Source organism: Hippocampus guttulatus, chromosome 16 (genome assembly GCF_054856545.1).
Source record: "Hippocampus guttulatus isolate MCC_2025c chromosome 16, RoL_Hgut_1.0, whole genome shotgun sequence".
NCBI lineage: Eukaryota > Metazoa > Chordata > Actinopteri > Syngnathiformes > Syngnathidae > Hippocampus > Hippocampus guttulatus.
This window is the reverse complement of record NC_141276.1, coordinates 1611811-1635163: the sequence shown is the minus strand read 5'-3', so window position 1 is coordinate 1635163 and position 23353 is coordinate 1611811. Positions and strand designations below refer to the sequence as shown.

The 23353-nt window shown below is 47.1% G+C and overlaps 1 protein-coding gene and 1 long non-coding RNA gene across 2 annotated transcripts; one reads left to right on the top strand and one right to left on the bottom strand.

Annotated features, from left to right (window-relative positions):
• Positions 1 to 64: 64 nt before the first annotated feature.
• s1pr5a (sphingosine-1-phosphate receptor 5a) lies at positions 65 to 2764 on the bottom strand. The gene has a single exon (XM_086132385.1). The coding sequence runs from the start codon at positions 2762 to 2764 to the stop codon at positions 1556 to 1558; it is 1209 nt and encodes a 402-aa protein (XP_085988511.1). The 3' UTR covers positions 65 to 1555.
• A 1061-nt stretch (positions 2765 to 3825) lies between these two features.
• LOC147192349 (uncharacterized) lies at positions 3826 to 5601 on the top strand. Its single transcript, XR_015103164.1, has 2 exons — positions 3826 to 3973; positions 4143 to 5601. It is a non-coding gene; the product is annotated as an uncharacterized LOC147192349 (long non-coding RNA).
• The last annotated feature ends 17752 nt before the right edge of the window (positions 5602 to 23353 follow it).

Below are 23353 nucleotides of genomic sequence, written 5' to 3'. Positions count from 1 at the left end.
GTGCAATTTTAGACGGTGAAAAAGCTCACTTCCAAAACAAATCTGGACTCATTCTACCAACATGTACAAATATCAATACAAATACTTTATTCAGTGCACACATAGAAATGGACATAACTTAGGACATTTACATTAAAAACAGTTATGATCAACTCAAGGGCGAGCTACATATTTACACAAGATGGAACCACAAAATATGGTTTCTCTTTACACATCCGCAAGCTAAAAAAAAAAAAAAAAAGCTCACATATCTGTTGCTACGATGAAATGCAGTGCAGATTGCTGTTGCGTTGGACATTAATGTCCTTTTGCAAAGGGGGGATGACGATGAGAGTGGGGGCGGTCCATTCAAGTCATGCACCACCGTCAACTTGAACTTTTTTCGCGAACAAAATTCGAAAGGCTCTTCGGCCACAGAATACTGCTGTGCCGTTTGAGGGACCCCCAAAGCTGAAACCCAACCGAGAGACCCGCATGACGTCTTCAGCGTGTCTCACGGCTGCCCAGTCTCTGTCGTCGGCTGTGGCGCGGGGGGGCACGCTACCCTGCGTTTCTCCTGACCAAATTGAGATGGTTTTTGGCTGCAAAGATTGGGTGTGGATGCTCCCAGTTTGCAGCAACGTATCATTATCTGCCACACAAGGCGTGGAGATACGGGTAAATCTCATGCTCTGGCTTTTGGACGGACAGCGTAATTGGCTGTAATTTATGTGAAACATCTGCACAATGTTGAACTCTTCCATTTCAGTTTGTGTTCAAAAGTAAACAGCGGTGAGATGAAATGGCATTCCACCAGACTGTTGCTTAACAACTGGCCCTCGCCAAGGCCGAAGGACCTTTTCTCAAGCGTTACAGTTGCTGACAACGGGATTACGTTACTGGCGGCGGAATCGGGCCGGGGCCACTTTTTGCCTCCCTCTACAAGGGTGTGCTGCCTAAAAGCTTAAGTCGCCATTCATGTGACAAAAGGCGAAAGAAAAGAAAGAACACAAGTCAACTGTTCTTGCAATAAAGAGCTACATGTCATAAATGAACGGGAAACGCCACGTTCTTGTTTGCGGATGCGATGTCATGCTATTAACCGAGCCGATCCAGTTTTTGCCATTAGGCCGGCACGAAGAAGTGCAGCGGAAACGCGTCACCGTAAACCGTACTGTGGTGAGCTGAGCTGAGCTGAGCTGTGCAACCAGCCCTGAAGCGCGACGATCTCCGCCCGGAACGGACCGGCCGTACGGGAGTGCTCCCAAAATTCCCGATGGCGACCGCGCGCACGGCAGACCGTTTGAATTCCGTTCTTGTGAATATGAATTCACCATCACCTCTGGCGGCATGGATGCGCGCCTGCATTCAGTAAGACAACGGCAACAAAAATCAAAGGTATGTTTCACCAAACCCCCTATCACATTCAGCCATGGGTAATGCCAGAAAGGTCGAGTGCAACCCCGTTTCCCGTAAGTCTGGACGTGGTTCGGGGTGATCACGTGCATCCCCCCCCCCCTCCCCCTCAGTCAGTGGTCATGTTTCTCCTCGCCCTCGCTCGCATACAAAGTCGGCGTCAAGTCTTGGACAGTTTGGGCAAGATGGCCTTTATGGTGGAAGGTGTCAAATTGCCGGAAGACACGGTGTTCTCCAGTCCCTCCAGCCTGTGAGAAGCGGCGTCCGTCTTACTGGTGCTGCACTCCAGGAAGGGCACGCCGATCTTCACCTGTCCGTCTTTGGTTAGAAGGCAGCGACTGCAGAGCAGCCGCAGGATGGCCCTCCTCATGTCCTTGCTGGTCAGCGTGTAGATGATGGGATTGAGGAGGGAGTTGAACATGGCGATGCCCAGGAAATAGTCGGCCTTGAAGAGCACGTGACAGCGTCTGGTCGGGCAGAAGAAGTCGAGCAACAGCAGGATGAAGAGGGGCAGCCAGCAGGCGATGAAGACCCCCAGCACGATGGTGACGGTCTTGAGCAGGGCCATGTACTTCTGCGACTTGCGGGACAGGCCTTTCCTCTGCGGGCCCGAGCCGAGGCGCTGCGTGTTGGACTTGACGATGCGGAAGATGCGCACGTAGAGGACCACGATGGACATGAGGATGCCCATGAAGACGGTGACGCAGAAGAGAATGTAACTCTTGGCGTAGAGCGGCAGGACGGTGGAGCACTGGTCCAGCCGACCCATGCAGTTCCAACCCAGGACGGGCAGGACGCCCAGCAGCACGGACAGCACCCAGCTGGCTCCGATCAGAGCGAACATCCGGCCCTGCTTGTCGCCCTGGTACGGCTTCATCCTCACCATGGTGACGTGGCGCTCGATGGCGATGGCCAGGAGGCTGACGACGGACGCCGCCAGCATGATGAACACGCCCCCTTCCCGGAGGAACCACAACACGGGCGTCATGTGCAAGGTCTTGGCGCCGGATGTCATGAGGTTGACCATGTAGGCGAACCCCGCCAGCAGGTCGGAAAGAGTCAGGTTGCCCAGTAGATAGTACATGGGCAGGTGGAACTTTTTGTTCTTCCAAATGGCCACCAGCACCACGGCGTTTTCCAACACGATGAGCAGGCACACCAGCAGAAAGGCGATGGCCTCCGGCTTGAGTCCTTCCTTGTATTTGTTCTCTTTCAGCTTGCCTGTGAAGTTGTAGTGCTCCAGGATGACCGCGTTACTCTGGTACTCCCGAAACATCCGAAGCAGGTTTCCCGTGGACGCGGACGCGGAGATGCCCATCTCGGACGGAGCCGCTACGCCGTAATCGGCGTGGAACGAGTCCGTCGACATGTCGCCGCTCTGTCGCTCTTACTTCAAGGCCCGTTGATCTAAAGTTCTCAATATTAAATCCTCAGATGCGGAGTCAGCGAGTCCTCTGGCGGTACATTGCTTTCCTCTTTGGAAATAATTTAAAAACGGTTGAGGGAAAAGTGTCCGGCCGTGGCATGCGAGTGTTTCCTTTTGATGCTGTCACAAAGGATTTCCTGCGCTTTGGGCTTCGATCACATCTTTCAGTTCCTGGACTGCACACAAGGGGGCGACGCGAGCCAGCCTGCGCGGGTCAAGAAAGGTAAAAGAGCAAATGAGCGTTTGAGAAAGAATGCATTTGAACAATCTCATCCGAAGAACACTAAATAATAATCATGATGGGAAAAGCCACCAGAATGTGAACGTGACAGCTAACCACAGCAATAAATTAACAACTGGCAAAAGCATCCAAGTTGCGGGTGAAAGTGGTCTGAACGTGAATGAGAGTCGATATTACCCCAAACAATAGCATAAAATGAACGGAATATACAAATAAGACATCGTGAATTATAAAGATTATGGTTTTGGACCAGTTTGATCATTATTTAAACTATACCGAATTGCTGAAATCACAGAAATAGAATCCCATCAAGTTGACCAAAACGAATACGTGCATCTTGTATTAAAATACATCAAAGTAATCACGCATGATTCAAAATGGCTCATTTGTTATTTAAACAGCCTGTGTGCGCGCGCGTGCTATCGCGAACAAAACTATAGTACGGCACGACGTAATTCGTAACTTTTACTATTCCGAATAAGAACGGCTGAGTAAAAAAAAAAAAAAACCCAAGATCGAGCGAGTTGACTTTGCATAAATAAGCGCGTGACTCAACAAATGACACATCGCAAAGTCGAATCGAAGTTTGGTCAAAGCAGCTTTTTAAAAAAGTTTTCACGCACCTGTACAAATCGGGGAGGAAAAAGTAGCAGCGGAGGAAGATTGCGACGAGGTCCTCGCACGACAGCGACGCGAGTGGGAATGAGGCGACCCCGGCCAGCAGTCCGCGCTGAATGGGCTGTTCCGCGCTTCGGTCGTCCCTCTCCTTCCCCGCCTTGACCCTTGTACGAGTTGTTTTCTAGTTTGGCCTCAGGCGAAGTGGAAGCCGGGGAAGAATGACGCCATCACATCCCTCTTGACGAAATGTATTTAGTGGAGTCGTACAGTACATTTCACCTTTGTTCATCCAGGTAGGGCAACCGACAACAGTTTGATGTTTGCAATGCTGACAACTAAATGGAATATTTTGTTGTTCTACTTCTTCCTTTCATAACTTTGCTGCTGTGAGTTGGGAATTTCTCCATTGCGAGACTAATAAAGGTTTTCTTATCTTATCTTTTCTTCTATATGTGACGAAAGGGATGAGCCTCGTCTGAGAGCAGGTTGAAGGCTCTGCTACGGCTTCTTCGATGTTGCCATCGCAGCGTGCGTGTCGTAACTCGGGACGGGTCGACTTTGAACCAAGCGACCGCAGTTGGCGTGGCGTGAATGTTTGCAGCCTCATGTCGCTCATCTGCAAGTTTGACCTTTCAGGGCAAATTTTGGGTTCTCTCTTGTGTTCCCTGATTGTTCAGGTATACCAAAATGCTGGCCAACCAATCCATTGTTTCCTGTAATACTTCCCTGCGATTTCATCAAGGTCAGCGATGACCGAAGGTCATCCAATGTCACCGGCGTCGGTGTAAACGGGCCCGCTGAAGGATGAGGGCGTTACGTAAGTGGAGGGCCAGTGTGAGCGAGAGCTGCAGTGTGGCTTCTCAAAACAGGAAGCTGCCTCATTGTGCCTCGAAAAGAGAGGGATATCCTTGTGAGAAAGGCGCATGAGGTCATGGGTGGGATTTGACTCCCGCACGAGTGGAAGGAATGCGTCACCGCAGAAATGACGTGTTGTCATTCAAGTCCGTACAGCGACCCGTTTCCACACCTGCGATTTGTTTTCTCTTCTATTTTTGTGCCTCGTGAAATGTCTTCTCCAACATTTTCGGTGGCGCTTCTTAAAATAACACCTGCTCCTCGTCCGTATAGCCTGTTTAAGGCTGTCCTCACTCCTGTCGTTCTGCCTTTCCTCATCAGCCGGGGGGACCAAGTGATAACCAGCTTGAAATGCTCTTGGTATAGCCTGTTAGCAGGATGGCAGTTGACCCCCCCTGCTGTGTTGCAGTGACAAGCCTCCCCCCCCCCCCCCCCCGCGTGGGGCCTCTGATTAGTTAACACACAAAGACGCGGCAGGGGCACCGGCCGCTTTGGCCATTTTGGTTCCCACAGTTGGGATCTGCTCCGTCACGACTGCTTTGGCCCTCAGGCCACAAACAACCTCGGAGCAAAAAGGACACACCCAGTCCACCCGGGGGCGGGGGTGAGGGGGGGGGGGTGAGCTGGTCTCTGTATTCACATGTTCTTTCCAACACTGCTGGCTGCGGGTGATTTCTTTCCTGTAACGTCAGCGAGCTTGCAGAAAGGAAGCCGGTTAGGCCCACTTACGACATGCATGCTGCAAAATGATTGGGGGGGGGGGTATTTTGGGGGTGTTTTTTTACATTGGTTTTTTTTTGCTTTTGCTCCAAGGTGTTAGTGGGCACCCATATGATGCAAGGTCACACCTGAAAATGAGGTTCACACCTCAACACACACACAGCCTTCACTTTCATGTGATCACAATTGAAAGTGTTCACACTTTATTTGAACTCAATTTGGACTCTTTGAAAAGCGGTCGTGTCACTTGCAGGCTTTTTATTCTGATGCCTTGAATGTTTTGGTCGGTGAGGAAATGCGCTTATTTTGAAATGTACTTTTACACAAGAATAAAGTTGAAAAAAGGTTTTTATTCATTCATAAGGCAGTCAACGCCACAAAAACAACCCTCCGGTCGATCAATGTTCCGTCCATTCTCTCCCGCTTATCCGGGATCGGGTCTCGGGGACGACAGCCTTAGCAGGGAAGCCGAGACTTCCCCCTCCCCAGCCACTTCTTCCAGCTCTTTCCATGGGATCTCAAGGCATTCCCAGGCCAGCTGGGAGACGTCATCTCTCCAGCGTGTCCTGGATCAGCCCCGCGCCCCCTGCCGATGGGACATGCGCGGAACACCTCATCAGGGAGGTGTTCGAATCATCTGCCCGAGCCATCTCATCTGTCTCCTGTCGAAGTGGAGGAAAAGCGGCTCGACTCAGACCATGTCTCGCAATGCATTTTTAGCCCAAAAAAACGACCATATTTCATAAGGCGTTTTGGGCCGAAAAAAACAACCACTTATAGTAAGCCGTTTTTTGCCGAAAAAACGACCATGTATAGTAAGGCGTTTTTCGCCGAAAAAACGACCATGTATAGTACTGCGATTTATCCATTTTGTATTTATATTGCACTTAATTGGATGGTGTTTGTTTGTTTTTTCTTCTTCTTTCTGCCTACATTCTTGCTGCTGGAGGCTGTAAATTTCCCCAGTGTGGGACTAATAAAGGATATCTTATTTTATCTTAGTATGGCGTTTTTAGCCGAAAAAACCCCCGACCATGTATAGTATGGTGTTTTTAGCCCAAAAAAACGACCATGTACAGTAAGGCGTTTTTAGATGAAAAAAACGACCACATATAGTAAGCCGTTTTTTGCCGAAAAAAACGACCATGTACAGTAAGTCATTTTTTGCCGAAAAAAAACGACCATGTATAGTAAGGCGTTTTTAGCCGAAAAAAACGACCATGAATAGGAAGAAGTTTTTTGCCGAAAAAAAACCGACCATGAATAGGAAGGCGTTTTTTGCCGAAAAAAACGACAATGACTAGTAAGCCGTTTTTTGACGAAAGAAACGACCATGATAGTAAGGCGTTTTTTGACGAAAAAAACGACCATGAATAGGAAGGCGTTTTTTGACGAAAAAAACGACCATGTATAGTAAGCCGTTTTTTGGCGAAAAAAAACGACCATGTATAGTAAGGCGTTTTTAGCCGATAAAAACGACCATGTATAGTAAGGCGTTTTTAGCCGAAAAAAACGACCATGTATAGTAAAGCGTTTATAGCCGAAAAAAACCCGACCATGTATAGTATGGCGTTTTTAGCCGAAAAAAACGACCATGTACAGTAATGAGTTTTTAGATGAAAAAAAAGAACACATATAGTAAGCCGTTTTTAGCCGAAAAAAACGACCATGAATAGGAAGAAGTTTTTTGCCGAAAAAAACGACCATGTATAGTAAGGCGTTTTTTGCCGAAAAAAAATGACCATGTATAGTAAGGCGTTTTTAGCCGATAAAAACGACCATGTATAGTAAGGCATTTTTAGCCGAAAAAAAATGACCATGTATAGTAAGGCGTTTTTTTCGGCAAAAAACGCCTTACTATACATGGTCGTTTTTTTCGGCAAAAAACGCCTTACTATACATGGTCGTCTTTTTTTCGGCTAAAAACGCCTTACTATACATGATCGTTTTTTTCGGCAAAAAACACCTTACTATACATGGTCGTTTTTTTCGGCAAAAAACGCCTTACTATACATGGTCGTTTTTTTCGGCAAAAAACGCCTTACTATACATGGTCGTTTTTTTCACCTAAAAACGCCTTACTATACATGGTCGTTTTTTTCGGCAAAAAACGCCTTACTATACATGGTCGTCTTTTTTTCGGCTAAAAACGCCTTACTATACATGATCGTTTTTTTCGGCAAAAAACACCTTACTATACATGGTCGTTTTTTTCGGCTCAAATCGCCTTACTATACATGGTCTTTTTTTCGGCTCAAAACGCCTTACTATACATGGTCGTTTTTTTCGGCAAAAACGCCTTACTATACATGGTCGTTTTTTTCGGCTCAAAACGCCTTACTATACATGGTCGTTTTTTTCGGCAAAAAACGCCTTACTATACATGGTCGTTATTTTCAGCTAAAAACGCCTTACTATACATGGTCGTTTTTTTCGGCAAAAAACGCCTTACTATACATGGTCGTTTTTTTCGGCAAAAAACGCCTTACTATACATGGTCGTTTTTTTCGGCAAAAAACGCCTTACTATACATGGTCGTTTTTTTCGGCAAAAAACGCCTTACTATACATGGTCGTTTTTTTTCGGCAAAAAACGCCTTACTATACATGTTCGTTTTTTTCGTCCAAAAACCCTTACTATACATGTTCGTTTTTTTCGGCAAAAAACGCCTTACTATACATGGTCGTTTTTTTCGGCTAAAAACGCCTTACTATACATGGTCGTTTTTTTCGGCAGAAAACGCCTTACTATACATGGTCGTTTTTTTCGGCAAAAAACGCCTTACTATACATTGTTGTTTTTTTCGGCTCAAAACGCCTTACTATACATGGTCGTTTTTTTCGGCAAGACACGCCTTACTATACATGGTCGTTTTTTTCGGCAAAAAACGCCTTACTATACATGGTCGTTTTTTTCGGCAAAAAACGCCTTACTATACATGGTCGTTTTTTTCGGCTAAAAACGCCTTACTATACATGGTCGTTTCTTTCGGCAAAAAACGGCTTACTATACATGGTCATTTTTCTCGGCAAAACACGCCTTACTATACATGGTCGTTTTTTTCGGCAAAACGCCTTACTATACAGGGTCGTTTTTTTCAGCTAAAAACGCCTTACTATACATGGTCGTTTTTTTCGGCTAAAAATGCCTTACTATACATGGTCGTTTTTTTCGGCTAAAAATGCCTTACTATACATGGTCGTTTTTTTCGTCCAAAAACGCCTTACTATACATGGTCGTTTTTTTCGGCTAAAAACGCCTTACTATACATGATCGTTTTTTTCGGCTCAAAACGCCTTACTATACATGGTCGTCTTTTTTTCGGCTAAAAACGCCTTACTATACATGATCGTTTTTTTCGGCAAAAAACACCTTACTATACATGGTCGTTTTTTTCGGCTCAAAACGCCTTACTATACATGGTCTTTTTTTCGGCTCAAAACGCCTTACTATACATGGTCGTTTTTTTTCGGCAAAAACGCCTTACTATACATGGTCGTTTTTTTCGGCAAAAAACGCCTTCCTATACATGGTCGTTTTTTTCGGCAAAAAACGCCTTACTATACATGGTCGTTTTTTTCTGCAAAAACGGCTTACTATACATTTGTTTTTTTTTAAATCTAAAAACGCCTTACCATACATACCAACACTATACATGGTCGTTTTTTTCGCCTAAAAATGCCGTACTATACATGGTCGTTTTTTTTGGCCAAAAATGCCTTTTATAGCCTTACTTTTGCACACGGCGTTGTTTTTGTAGTGCGAAGCCGCATACGTTCTACGACTCGATCGGCCTGCCTGCTAACGTTCGCCGATACAGTTGATGTCGGCGAAAAGAGTTGACACTTTTAAGCCGGGATCTCCGTTATGGAAAAACAGATCATTGTGTATTTTTTTTTTTTTCTCCCTAGATCAAATAAATTGATGAGTTAATATATAAATAAATGATTCCTCGAGTACACTTTTAAAAAGAGGTAAGAGGAGCTTGTTCCTAAAGTTATTGGGGATTTTTAGGGCAACTTAAAAACACAGGAAGTGGCTTCCTCTTGGGAACATTTTCATGAGAGGCATTTGTGTCTATATGCATACACAAACATCCTTACGTCCAATGTCAACTTTCATAAGTTCTCACCCCACCAAGCTGGCGAGTCACTTGAGCTCAAGCAGCCACCGCGCGAGCCCCTTTTGTCAAATCTAAACATCTGCCGCCAAGCTTGTTCGCACTGATTTCAGCGCATGGGGCATTCATTCATAGGGCACATACGGAGTTCTTCTTGCATAGCGTGCAACAAAATCTACCGTAGAAGCATTCCTAAGTGTGGACACGGAAATTATAGACCTTAAGTGCAGATGGAAACGTATTCAAAAACCACTGGAAATTCTATCATATGCATGCAGTACACGTAGATGTCAGATGCAGATGAAGACTTTCGTCAGTCGTGCCAATTAATACTCTTTGCTGCTGATCAAAACAAACTCGACCACAATGCTGCATTCTGTCTTTGTGTGTGTGTGTTTACACAGAAAATTTGAATGCTGTGGTTTTTCAGGAGCTTTTACTTTGATACATACCATTGGCAGAGCCCCAAAATTTTCCATGGAGTGGCGTTCACTTACAACAGGTGTGGGCAACTCCAGTCCTCGGGGGGCCGCTGTCCTGGAGATTTTAGATGTCGCCGCCCTCCTCCAACACACCCACACATTGAAATAAGATGCACACATAGGCCGATATTGCCCAACACACTCCTAATACAAGCAGGAACTGATCCGGGGGTGTCCAAAGTCGGTCCTTGTGGCCTGTTTTCCATCTCTCCCGGCTGCATCGCACCTGCTTCAGATGATCGGCTCATCAGCCAGCTCGAAAGCAGCATTAGAACGACCCTGATGATTGAATGAAAGGACCGACTTTGGACACCCCTGAACTAATCCATGTCCAGCGCAACGGTGTGTTGAACTTAATTTATGCAATAACGCCTTTTTCTTTGCTTTTGTCATTTTTATTTCATGGACTGATTTCCTAGCTCACAGCCAAACGGAGCGATCCATGGTCACCCCTGGCCAATTTTGCGACTGACGGCTCATCCGTACAAATATTACACAGGAAGCATCACGACAATGACACAACAATCTCGCAGTACTTCACGATTGTAAACATCCATCCATCCACTTTCAAATCTGCTTCTCCTTAGGAGGGTCGCGGGCGTGCCGGAGCCCATCCCGGCTTTCTTCAGCCTGGACCGGTCGCCACATCTAGAGCCAAACAGCCCTTCACGCCCACATCCAAAGTGAGTGGGAAGCCATCACACGTTGCTCGCACACAAGCCCAATGCACGCATCTTTTGCAACCTGTCCTGCTTGGGACTGTAGTCCAACTCAAAGTAGGAAAGTCAATTTGATGAGGCAAACCTTTCCCCCACGTAGGCAAGCCATTATATGCTTGACGATGAAATTGGAGTCAAACATGACCGCAAGTGTTAACTTATGATGTCAGTTTCTTTCCACGCCATTGAACCCTTGCATCATATTTTCCTCTATCGCAGCTTTGTATGGATTCATGTTAGACTTTTTTTTTTTTCAAAAATTTCTGCCGCATTTGAGCATTTCAACGACAACCCTTCACCTATGCCCCCCCCTGCACCCCGTCCCCTCCTACGCCGTCTGATAAGGCCAGAATAGAGCGTTAGTTACAGTTTGTAGGCATGCAGGTGTCACGTCGGGGTCACATTTTTCTCCCAAGCTTAAGCGTCGGATTGACATTTGCACAGTTGTTTTTTGATGAAAGCACATTTTGTTCATACAGCAGCACGTTGGGATGGGCGAAAAGGCAAAAAGAAAAAAAAAAGGGGGGGGGGGTTCTCGCACCGGGCAAAGGGAGGAGATTCGAGCGGGGACAAAGGCTGTGCGGTGGGGGAGGGCAGAGGGTCAGGAGAAGCAGAGAGAGATCGGGGAGATTTCTGCAAAGTCCCTTCTTTTCATGTCGCAGGCATCGTGGCCATGCAGACTTGAAGTCCAAGAAATTCTGCAGCATCCCGGGACTGACTTTTCCCCCCCCCGAGTTTGGTTGTTTTTCAAATCCCACAACCACATTTGCCAAGTTTTGATTCATTACCCTTGACGCAAGAAAGTGATGAAGAACTTCCACCAGCGTGCCAGTTAATGAATAAAAGCCTGGCGGGCTGCAGATGAGTCAAACAACAGCAGCCTCATACAAATTCAGGAAATGTTATCGATATTAACCACTGGCGACGATTAGTGATGGCGGAAATGACGTCAAAGTGGTTTGAGGGTACTTAGCATGGTTGCTGAAAACATATGAGGAAGACTTTTCTGAGAATGACGCCGCTAAACACGGGGAGGCTGATAAGTTCCGAAAACAAAGGCATATTTGGGGAGGCCGTCCTGCTTTGAAGCGATGACGCGACATCGCATACTGGCTTCTACAACGGTGGTCATCAAATATTTTGGCTTGCGTTAGAATTGCTTTAATTTTAAAGTGCGCCTCTCATCCTTCCATTTTTTTTTTTTTTTTTGTGCGGCTCTGAAACGAAAAAGTTATTTTATGACTGAATTACTACGTTTGCTGTTGCGAAGACACCCCCCCCCCCCCCCCCCCGCAAACGATCTACTCTGGAATCGTTTCCAGGGTGCACTTCGGGTTCAAGCAAAAGTGAATAAGAATCCATCACATGGCATAAAGTGCATTCGACTTTTATGACGCCCAAATTCTGCTTTGAACCTCATAAAGATCGAAAAGGTGAGATGAGAATCGTTCCCAGTCAGCTTTGCCACCTCCCACGTGCACGGACATCGATTTGTACTCCCCCTGATGTGATGCATACAGTTGAGACCAAGCGCTAAGAACCAACAGCTGTGTGAAAAGAGTGAGTGAAAGCAAACTTGCATGGATTCACTCCGACTGTAAATCCAACGCTCGATGTCCAGGAGTGAATCTCTTGGGTCTTACACATGCCCGTATGTTATCCCAGCACTAAACTTGGCAGTATTTGACAAAGACTGCGGTGAACTCATTTCCCGTGACCGTTTGCGATGTATTCTGGGATCCCACACAGCTGCATGTGTGCAAATGCCTTTTATTATTTTTTTTCCTTACTACTTTTGACATTGTATGCGGGCGGCGTTTTCGCTGAAAGGAGAGCAATGTGTTAAAAAGAAGAGAAGCTATGCAAATTGTAGACTTCCTCTTTCTCATGGCCCAATGTTCTGTCGAAGCTCTGTTTTTCCAAAGCACATTGTATGCCATTCCACCGGGGGGCTCCCAGAAGCCCCCCCCACCCCACCCTCCAGTGTGAGCGTGAATGCCCCGTGAGTGCGTGGTGGGCCCGCGAAGGGGAAACTGCCCCTGGCAGCCGCTTGGGCTCATTCCCAGCAGCCCGGCAACCGACCCGATCCTGCACTTATGTCAAGCCACAGGCATGGTTATGCGCTCTTGGCTATTTTTGAATGTTTCCCATGTCAACAAAAGGAAGAGAAGAAGAAAGAGAAGACGGGCCCATCAAGAAGCACTTGGACGAAACATCTTGATGCGCGCTTCAGTGGCTTATTTTTACAACAAGATTCAATCTAGTCACCAAAGAAGGAAGATATATGACGTCAGGATTTTTTTTTTCTAATTAATGGGTTGCTTGCCTCTTCCTCTCCGGCTGCGTGGTTTTGGAATCACTAATCATTTTAAGATGTGTTTGCTTGCTCAGATTTCTTCCCCCCCCCCCCCTTACTATGTCATTTCCTGTGACCGAGGCATACAACATCAACACATAAAGTGATGAGAAATGCGTGCGAACGTCTGATCCTCGTAACGATAACCGGCGGAACGGGTCGTTTGTCTTTGGCACTCGCGGTGTCGATAACCCAGATGATCCAGCGAGTCAATTACTCAACGTTTCGTCGGGTTTGTGCTTTTATTGGCCCGCACACGCTCGCGCTCTGGAAGCCATTAGAACCAGCTTAGCTTCACGTGCGCGCACGCCCGGGCGGCCATGTGCGCACTTAATGAGGCCGCGTGCGTGCGTGCGTGCGTGCCCACACAGGCAGACGGTGTTTACGCGTCGGAAAACGCAACGTGCGTGTCACAAGGTGAGAGCCGACTTGTTGAACTTGATTCACAGTGACTAACTGTGATTTGGTTTTAGCAACTGACATCCATCTGCGCCGGATAAGAAGCCATCACGTGACATGGACACGCAAAGCACATCTCACGGTCACTTTCTCCTAAAAATGTACCAAATGAAATCGATTGTTAGGTCGGGAGCGACGAGCGCGCGGCTGCCGCAAGGCCACAAATCAAAGACCGGCGTCAAGTCGCTTTGGTGATGCGTTTCTGAAAACATGCAAGATGTGCGAAGTGGTGAAAATGCGCAAAGAGCACCGAATTGGAGTGTGACTCATTTGTCCGGTCGCGCAGTTGGGCCCACGGCATTCGCCAGCACTGCCCCACGTAGCGAGGTGGTGGCGGTGGACCCCAAAAAGCAGGCAGGAGGCAGGAGCAGGGTGAACTTGACAAATTATATTTAATAAAACAGAGAAAACTGAATCCAAAACAAACAAAGTGCTAACAACCAAAACCAATCCAAAGTAGCAAGACAAAACCATGACTGTGGCAAAAAACTAACAGGAACAGAACCATGACAGAAACAAACATGACAGTTGCAAGCAAACAACGACCCGACAATGAGTGGTCGGGCTGGGAGTCCTTTCAAAGCACCAATTACCTAATGACCAACAGGTGTGCAGCTGCAGGGGGAGTCCTACAGTGCCACCTGTTGGTCACACACCTATACTAAGTACTGAGCGCCCTCATTTCGTGGGGGGGCCTGCGTCGCAACTGTAAGTTAGTTCGTAATTCAACCTTGGCCCATTTCTGTCATTGCAAGGTCCAGTTAGCCATCGAGCAGTGCCTACAACCCCCCCCCCCCCCCCAAAAAAAAATGCACGTTGAGGTTGTCAAGCACAACGCACGGGGTGTGCCGATGTTTCGTCGGACACCTCCAGCTGCTCTCGACAAAAGACAGGAGATGCAAATCTATGAGGAACAGGTGTTGGATCCCAGTTCCGCTTGCCGTCAGCGACCCTGCAACCGAGTGCTTCCAAGCACGATAAGGGGGTGTCCAAACACCGAAGACGGTGGAAGGGGACACGCCGGACACGACTCCCTTGTGGTTTGTGTTGCTTGGACGTGAAGCCATGTGACCTATTTGACCCTAAAACCCGAAACAGGAGTTTGAGTCTCCAGGCCTTGGAGCTTTGGATTCATTTTCCTGCTCCAAGCGAGCCAAAAGCGACCTCATTGGTACACTTTGCAGCACTGAGTAAGCCTACTCGATTCCATATTTGTTGATATTTCTTGAGAAGCGGCGTCCGCCCGGGTGTTTATTTTGATGAGCTGTCAGACGGGAACGGAAAGATGTGTCACTGGAGGGAAAGGTAATTTGTTTGAACATATGGTTGCTGTTGCCATCGTGATTAGCCTGCTGAAATTCTTTGTTTTTTCGCCCGATATTCATTGGAAACGGCACCGCTGTCCTCGTCTTGCATCGATTCCGTCCAATTATCCCCTCATTCCTTCTCCTCTCTTCTTTCTCCCTCTCTATTGAGTCACACGTTTATGCACGCATTTTTTCTCCCCCGCTGGTTTTAGGCAGGGCCCCCTCCCGATAACCAGAGAGATAATTGCAGGTTTCGAACCGAATGAGGTTTTTCGACATCTGATGCGCTGTTTTTTGTTGAAAAGGAAGGCTTTGCTGGAAGACCTGAAGGCAGATGCTTGAACTGAGCCAGAACGAGGAGGCAGCCGAGGTCGTTTTCTCCCTCCTTTTGAATTGCGCCAGCTGTAAAGACGTTCCCGCTTCCAGGGAGCCCCTGCTGCCATGTGTGCGTTGTTAGGATTAAAGTATTGGGCTTGACAAGAGACGGCAGCAAAGAGCGACGTCTGGATGACATATGTCGGGAGTCCATTGAGGCAGCGAATACTGAGGAGGAATCGGGATGAAGTGCCGAGGTCATCGGTCGCCATTCTCCCACAGTCGGCTTTTTGTTCCCCCCGCCCCCCGTGAACTCTTCATCTTTGTCCCGATCCCGAAATATTTCACCCACTCGGGTTTGCTATTTGCTCCCTATATGACGCGCGTCTGAAAAATTCCAGGATTGGTCACAAAATGTACTTTTCCAACCCAAATTACAAGGCGGGAGTTTTCCCCTTCACTGTAACCCCCCCCCCCCCGGCCGGAGTTTCAAATCTCTGCATCCAAAGACGTTTTCTCTCGTACTTTTACGCAGTATCCATCGTGTCAGGTCATCAAGCGTTGAGCAGAATGACGATGAGACCAGACTTGCTAAGGTAACGAGTCACCGATTTTGAGGCTGACCTGGAGACAAAACGCCACAGCCAAAGACGGTCTTTAGTCCGACGTGAAAATCACGCCGACGGCATTCGTTGCGCAAGAAGAGGCGAGACTGGCGACTGGATCGGTCGCATCGCCATGACAACGCCCCTGCTCAGAATGCCCTTCGCATCCAACACTTCCTGGCCAAGAAGAACATCGCTGCGCCGGAGTAGCCTCTCTCTTCACCCGACCTGGCTATGCGTCATTTCTTTCCCAAGCTCAAGTGGGTCATCAAGGGGACCCTTTTTGCCAGTGACAATGAAACTGCGGGAGATGCCAGAAGAATCCCGCCAGGATTGCAATGCGGCGGGGCAGAAAAGGCTGATCAAGTGCCGAAGGCTCGGGGGGGGCCGGGGGGGGGGGCACTTTGAAGGGGAAAACTTGGAGCTTACGAATACACATGTGGGTGTTCATATGTCTACACGTGTGGCAAAACATATCCTCCACATCAGTTGTAATCAAAAGTGCCGCTCGAGCTTACGTGCTTATGCAGAGCAGGCACTTGGCACGCAAAAGCACGCCGTTTTCAGCTCCAGGCAAACAATGGTTGCCACTGAGTCACTCGGCGTTGGCACCGTTGGCGCATTGAACACAGACAATGCCACCCATGTGAGCGTGAATGCCAAATGACAGGAAAATCAGCGGAATGAGAAATGGCAGGGGACGGGGGGGGGGGGGGGCAGCGTGAACCAGGACAACCACCAAAAACAAAGAGGCAACTTGGACTCTTGTTTGTTGTTATTTGTCTGTGCCCAATTTAAAAAAAAAAAAAAAAAAAGATGAATGGTCGATTGGTTTAGGCTACATTAGGCAGAGCGGGAGCTCATCAACAGAAACAATGGTTTGATTTGATCATTTCGACATCATGTGTAGCTAAGTTAGTTTCCGATGGAAAGAAAAATGCTTTTGGGTGGAGCACGTGGTTTTCCTTGCACACCGCAAAACATCACACCTCAGCGTGTACTTCTCGCTTGTTCTGCCCTTTTGCTTGCGACCGTCTTGAAAATATGCCGCTAACTTCATGCATTTTGCATATCAACCTTCTGGAGAACTTTTTTTTTTTTTTTTTGGTAACGTCAAGCCAATATTTGGGGTAATTAAACGTTTTGAATGTCATCAAGCAATAATGACAGTGAGGAGAATGACAACGCAGCCTCTGGGTGCTCAGGTCTCAAATGCGGTCGGGTTTTACTTCGCGCTGTTCAGCTTCAACAATGTCGTCATATACTGTATGCAGTCGCAAAGATCACGCGGGCGCCTGGTCCGAAAAAGCCACCAGAATTACAGACTTGGCTTCATAAACTAAAAATCTGCATTGGCACGGAAGGCAAACTCGGATTGGATTGGTGCGCGGCACGGGACCGAAGATGCGATTGCGAACCGGTTTGCGTAATGACAGGGAGCCACCGTGATGAACGGCTTTCTGAGTGGGTGGCGAAAAGCCGAGCGGATTAAATATCCTTCCGTGTGCCGTCTCCAACTGGTTCAAGTATTGAAAGCTGGCAACAAACAACAGCAAAGCTCACACGATCGTGCAATTCAAAGCTTTGTGTGGAAAATATAAGAAGGAATGAATACGCACGCACGCGCAAGCCGCTTCTGTGCTCTTTGATAAAACGAAAAGTGCCTTTAAACTCTCGTTTATTCTATTCCGCACTTTCTCACAATGAATTAATTTCCTTCATGAAGCGCCAATATGAACATAAATATGTCTCACGACATTTCCTGTTGTCGGAATGCCTTTCGATTTCACCACAGGGCCCGTCATGTTTAGTTTCATCGTGTGAAAGAATTCCACGGGTGAGGCCACTAAACGTACGCCACACGCTTTTCCTGCAACGGGAATTGAAATCACTTTGGCAGACGCTGCTCCCCGCCACTGAATCGGGGCTTCCCTGAGCAGCCACTTTATGAGCTCGACCTGAAGAATCTGAATGAGATTCAAAACAAGAGCAAATGATGCGCAGTTTTGATTGACACACGGCGTAAGAAGCGCCATGACGTTCATCTTGTCAATTTAGGGTTAATCTGACAGCTCCGATGAAGGCTGAAGCGACAGCCGAAACCGTCAACCAGGTAAGCGTTTTTCCTCTTCACCAAAAAACCTTCAACCTAATTCAGTGGAACAATAGATTTGTTATTGTGGTTGTAGTTTGAATATGTGCACTTAACATGAGTGCCAAACTATTCCAACACCTACAGCCACAATGTCAATCAAATGGCAACATTATTGTAAGCGGTTCATCTCATTCGATTTTGCAGACCTACATCAAGGGGGGAGTGGCCGGGAAGTGAATGCACGCATGTTCTCGAATTCCACCCCCCCCCCCCTTTTTCTGCCAAAACGGCTGCACCGATTACAACCGGTGCAATTTTGCACAATGCCCACTGGAATTCTTCTGAGCCAAGATGAAAGACGAGAAGGGGAAGAAAGGAAGTTGTAGCACTTCTTGCGAAGCATTTTCACAGGAAGTTATTATTGACAAGCTTTGCTCCGTCTGTGAAGGCGAGTCACAGACGGAGCTGTTTCTTGACGTTTTTTGATCCCTAAAGGCTCCTCACAAAGGAAGCGGTTTCTCTTTATTAACCCTTTACAAGACATTCACATCAAAGAGAGTCAAGTACAGGATCTCTCTTTGTGTGTGTGTGTGTGTGTGTGTGTGTGTGATCACAGTACAGTCTTATGTTGCATGCTGCATAATAAGAAACATTAAGGATGAAGAAACATTCTTGGTCAAACAGCTCATTTCCTCCGTTCCATATTTCTAAATGATGTCAAATGCTGGCCTTTCTGTGGGAAATTTGTGCCCGACCCCCCGTACTTCCTACCACATCATTTAAAAATTCTAGTTAGGGTTATTGAAAACTATTTCAAAAATACAAATTAAAAAAAAAAAAAACGCTTAAGGGCCACACAAAAAGAAAAGAAAATAACACAGGATGAGATTTGACAAGAAAAAAAGAAATGACAAGAGTAGAGAAAGAGAAAAAAGTAATAGTGTGATGAAAATCTCATCTTTTGACTTGGAGAAAAAATATCATCAGATCATTCCGATGTAATCCGTCTATTCAAGAAAATAAGAATTGTATGATTAGCCAAAGTCAACCATTATGAGCATAAACATATACGTGTGTTAAGATTGTTGAGTATCTTGTCTACAAGATCATAGCTGGCAGGTTTTTACGGTCGAAACAGTTTCACGTGATCGTACATATATTTTTTTGCCCGGCAAAAAGTCTAACAGAGCACACGGCTGCAATTTTCTTTCTTTTGCCACTTCCCGTTGACGGCTCCAGCTAGGAATGGGGGTTTGCGCCGTTGCGGGACCGAACACGGCCGACTTGACTCCCAGCCAATCGAAGCGGCTCCTCTTATTCTCTTTTCAATTCGGCACCGTCGCGGTCTACAAGCCTGAAGCGGAACAGACTGGCTCTAGCCCCCGTGCGGGAGATTGGCGAGCGCAGAGTACCTTAAGAAATGATCTGCATGAGGCTCTCCACTAACAGATGATGTCAAGTTTAATTGCTGCTTTATTCTCAATAAACGAATGTTGAAGCGCAACTTGCAAAGACGCAGCGTTCGGCTATAAAACACGACCAAGACGCTGGCCTCGAAATCCCCTTCATTACACAATGCTCAGTTCCTTGTGTGTTTGTTGATAAGCTCAATCCCCTGACTCACAATTAGTGCTGCATTGTTTCAGCCGCTGATACCGGTGACATGCCCCGCATGTCTAGACAGAGTGATAGAGATATCTAAATGACTACCTGGTTTTCTTTTTTTTTCGTAGTTAAGCAGAGAGTGAGATTTCTGAGCCCATTGTTCCAAAGACAGTCACTGGCCTTGATGCGGACACTGGGAGCAGATAAAACTCCCCCAGGAAGATGTGTGTGTGTGCGCGCATCACTAAAAAGCACTTCAGGAAACACATGGGCCACCGATGAGCCGATTTCCCGCGATTAGGCAGGAAAAAGGGGCAGGTACGTACTGGAAGTGCCGGTCAGCCCTGCAGACGAGGGATGGATTATCCCAAATGATCTTACTGTAGTCGTGATGGCAAATGAGTCACGTAATTTGGGGTAAATGTTAAACATTGTGAAAGTTTTCCGTCCAGCTGGGATAGTAACAACGCTCCAAGTCTCCATTAACATCGCAGTTCTGAGCGTTCAAGAAAGTTGCAACGTATGTAATGCCACTAGTGTCCCCACGTGGATTCTTCAATCAAATAGTGAGCTGCCGTTTTCTTGATGATCTCCGCTCCACACTTTGAAAAATGATCCGAAACAACGTTGGCGACATCCTTCGGAAAAAGGGGGAATGCTCACGCAGACCCCTCCCGTACGCAGGGACCGTTATCGCAACTTGTCATCGAAAACTCATATCCTCACATTGTCCCAAAGGAAAGCCGACCCCCCACCCCACCCCGCGCTCAGAAGACTCGAGGAGCACAGGGCAGAACTGCACTTCAATTTGAAAACCTGCCAGACGCGTGCAGTATATCCCTTAAAGTCTTTGTCAACTTGACTCCGAACGGTAGCACAAACTCGTAATACGGATCAAATGTCCCATGGTTGAGATGCAAGGCCGCTGCAAGTGTACGACATCGACGTTGAGAGTGAGTAGTCTAATTCTGTGAAAGTATACGATGACTTATGTGTGCAAAGAAGTCACCATCCGTTACGAACACGACAAATCTTCAAAGCTGCGATGACAGCGCGTAGCCACGGCGCTATTTAAAAAGCTCTCTTGTGTTTACAGAACTGGGTTGAGCCGAGCACACCGCTATTAGTGATGCCGTCGTTTCCGTGTTCAGCCAGCGTTCTCAAAAGACGTGATACAGACGCACGGAGGGCCGCCAGGCTCTGTGGTTTTCATGTCAGGTGGCATGCATGAACCTTTTATTTTTCTTTGGAAAAAAAAGGTGCCACACTGGGTCTATCTCAGTTCCTCTTTGTTTTTCAGAGGTTTTGTTTCAAATGATCTCTATGATGCGTCCTGATGTCTCTGTGGGTTTGCTCACCCCCCCCCCGCCCCCTCCGTCTGAGAGTGCCAATTAAAACGGCATCTCAGGCAAATGTGTGAGAAAATCCAGTTCAAAACTCCATTTGGCAAATAATAGCGGGAAGATGATGTGCCAAGACATCATCGCTTGGGATCATTGGCTCTCTACTCTTCTTTGCAAAAACGCTGAACGTTCAGATGTCCCGGGGGCTCGCTATCACGTGATGTTTGTGACGTCATGGAGAAGAAGCGTCAAGCGTCGCGGCCTGAGAGATTTGTCATATTGGGCTTGATGAGAAGCTGAGCTCGGCGGTTGGGGGGGGGGGGGGGGGCCTGTGAATCCGGCATCTTCTGCACAGATGCTTCGGGGTTAGTTTAAAAGGGGCACCTCCCTCTGCCGTGGTCGCGCGTAGGAGGGAGGTCACGGACCCACCCTCCCCATTGAGAGCACGAGCTGGCGGGGAAAATAACAGGGTGTGCTGGCCTGAGGGGGACCACCGCGGTGCCACCCTCTAATCACGCCTCGCTTGCCAACAGACCGAGAAAAAGTATGTACTCTACTGTACACGCGCGGACAATCAAACGCACAGACTGTACAGTGAGCACGTCGCGGGCACACGACTGCACGAGATCGCTTTCGTACTAGACTCTGATTGACAGAATTTGAAGGACTTTGCATCTTTTGTCTTGTTTCCATTTTTGTTCAGGTCTGGAGTCATTTAAGTCCAATCGTTTGCGTATTACGCCCGTTTGATATCACCGCCGTCTGTTCTGGTCATCTGTCTGTGCTCAAATCCACTTCCTGGTCGGCGTTAGACTGCCGCAACCTTTTGCTTTTTCTCTTTGATTAGTTGTGTTAGTCAAGCGGTCCGCATAAGTAGCTTACTTTCACTCACGGTCTTCTGTTCCGGTTGAACAATCGCCCTGGCTGCTCCAGGATTTAGTCCGCAAGTCCAATCCAGAGTTGGGACCAGGTCACATCGGTGCCATTTTCAAGCAAGTCCGAAGACATTATTGTCTTGAGCAAGTCAAGTCAAGTCAAATTATTCCATAGATGGTACTTTTTTTTGTTTGTTTGTTTTACAGAAATGTATCCCCTTTTAAAACAATTACGACATTGTAAACTCAACTGTTAGCTCACCGTTTGAAAGCCTGTCTACATTTTTTGGTCCACTGTACTGTGAATAAATGGACGCATGGCTTCAGAGTCAATGCCTGACGCAACACAGACGCACTGATTCCCGCAAAGTTTGTCAGGGGAATTTGAATCCCGTGAATGACAGACTGTGGACTTTTAATTGAGCGGCGAGATTGAAACATCACATACGTGCATGCCACCGACGTGCGGTCTGAGCAAACGGATTGGCTTGACCTCGGTGGGTTACAGTCGTTCACATTTAAAATACATTTGGGGGTTTTTGAACTTGGAGGTTTCCTCTCACATGACTCCTCTCATTAAATCCCAAACTACAAAAGAAGAAAGAAAGTAAGAACTTCTGGCTTTTGTCAAATAAATAAATAAATAAATAAATAATCGTGGTTTTCACAAAAGAAAGAATTCAGAAGAAGCGCGGTCAGATCGCCGCTGCAGCTCGCCAGGGATTTTAGTATCTTGTGATCGCAATTGCTGCCAAGCGCAGAAAGCGGCAGGAAGCTCAATTTCTTTGCGGCTCGGTATAGTCAAACGCGAAGTTGTCAAAACAATGCGAACGCAGCATCGGCGCCGGGATCATGTCAAAAGCCAGTAAAACGTGGGCCCATTTCGAATGCATCGGCACGCCGTTCAATGTCTTCATTGTCCTGCGATCACATGTGCCGGATAACGTTGCAAATCCCCGTACACCAAGGGATTAAAATGTCACACCCCGCACACATCCGCACGGTGCGCACATAAAATGGGCCGCTGCGACAAACGTCCGAACGCATTGGTGGTGAACGGTCGAACACAGCACAAAAAAAAAAAAAAACCTGACTGGCCTCCCGCCATGAGAAAAAATCCCCCCCCCCCTCCACCCCCAAATCAGATTTCCAGGTTTCCAGGTATTATTGATAGAAAAACATCCAACTCAACTTTTTACATGCATTTGCGACTCCCGCGCGGTTGTGGTTCTTCAACGCACTCATGAGTGCCTGGAATGTTATTGTATTTCTGTGCCACTCCAAAAACAACAAATGCTTCACGACTGTCCCATTAACCCGTTTTTCACCGTCGCGGCACGCAGCGTTCGCTCGCATCGGTGAGTGGCGAGGCACCGAGCCGCTCGTGCAAGCTCGTCGCGATGATCCGAAACAGTGACTTCGTTTGAGAACGGCACGGGAAACGTACGCATACCTGTCAACTCATACGGTTTAGCCGTAGTTCATACGGATTTTGTGGTGAATCTTACGTATATGGCCGTATCGCACAAATCATACGCATTCTGAAAATTTCAGGGTTTTTTTCTTCCCCGAACAGGTAGTTCCGTTTGCTTTTGCCCAGAATGGTGCCAGTCTACTCGAATGCTTTCATTTCCGGTAACTTTCCAAAAAAGTAACGCAGGAATACAACTCTGAACACAGTAATGCTACTAAGTAGAATGATGATTAGACATTAACCAGACATTGTATTATGGAGATCTACAATAAATATCATTGAAAATTTCGTGGGGTTTTTTCTGCCGTTATTTTGACATATAAAATGCTTTGGTATGTTATAA

Excerpts from the sequence above, each read along its gene's own strand:
- s1pr5a (XM_086132385.1), bottom strand. The coding sequence starts at position 2,764 with ATGTCGACGGACTCGTTCCACGCCGATTACGGCGTAGCGGCTCCGTCC.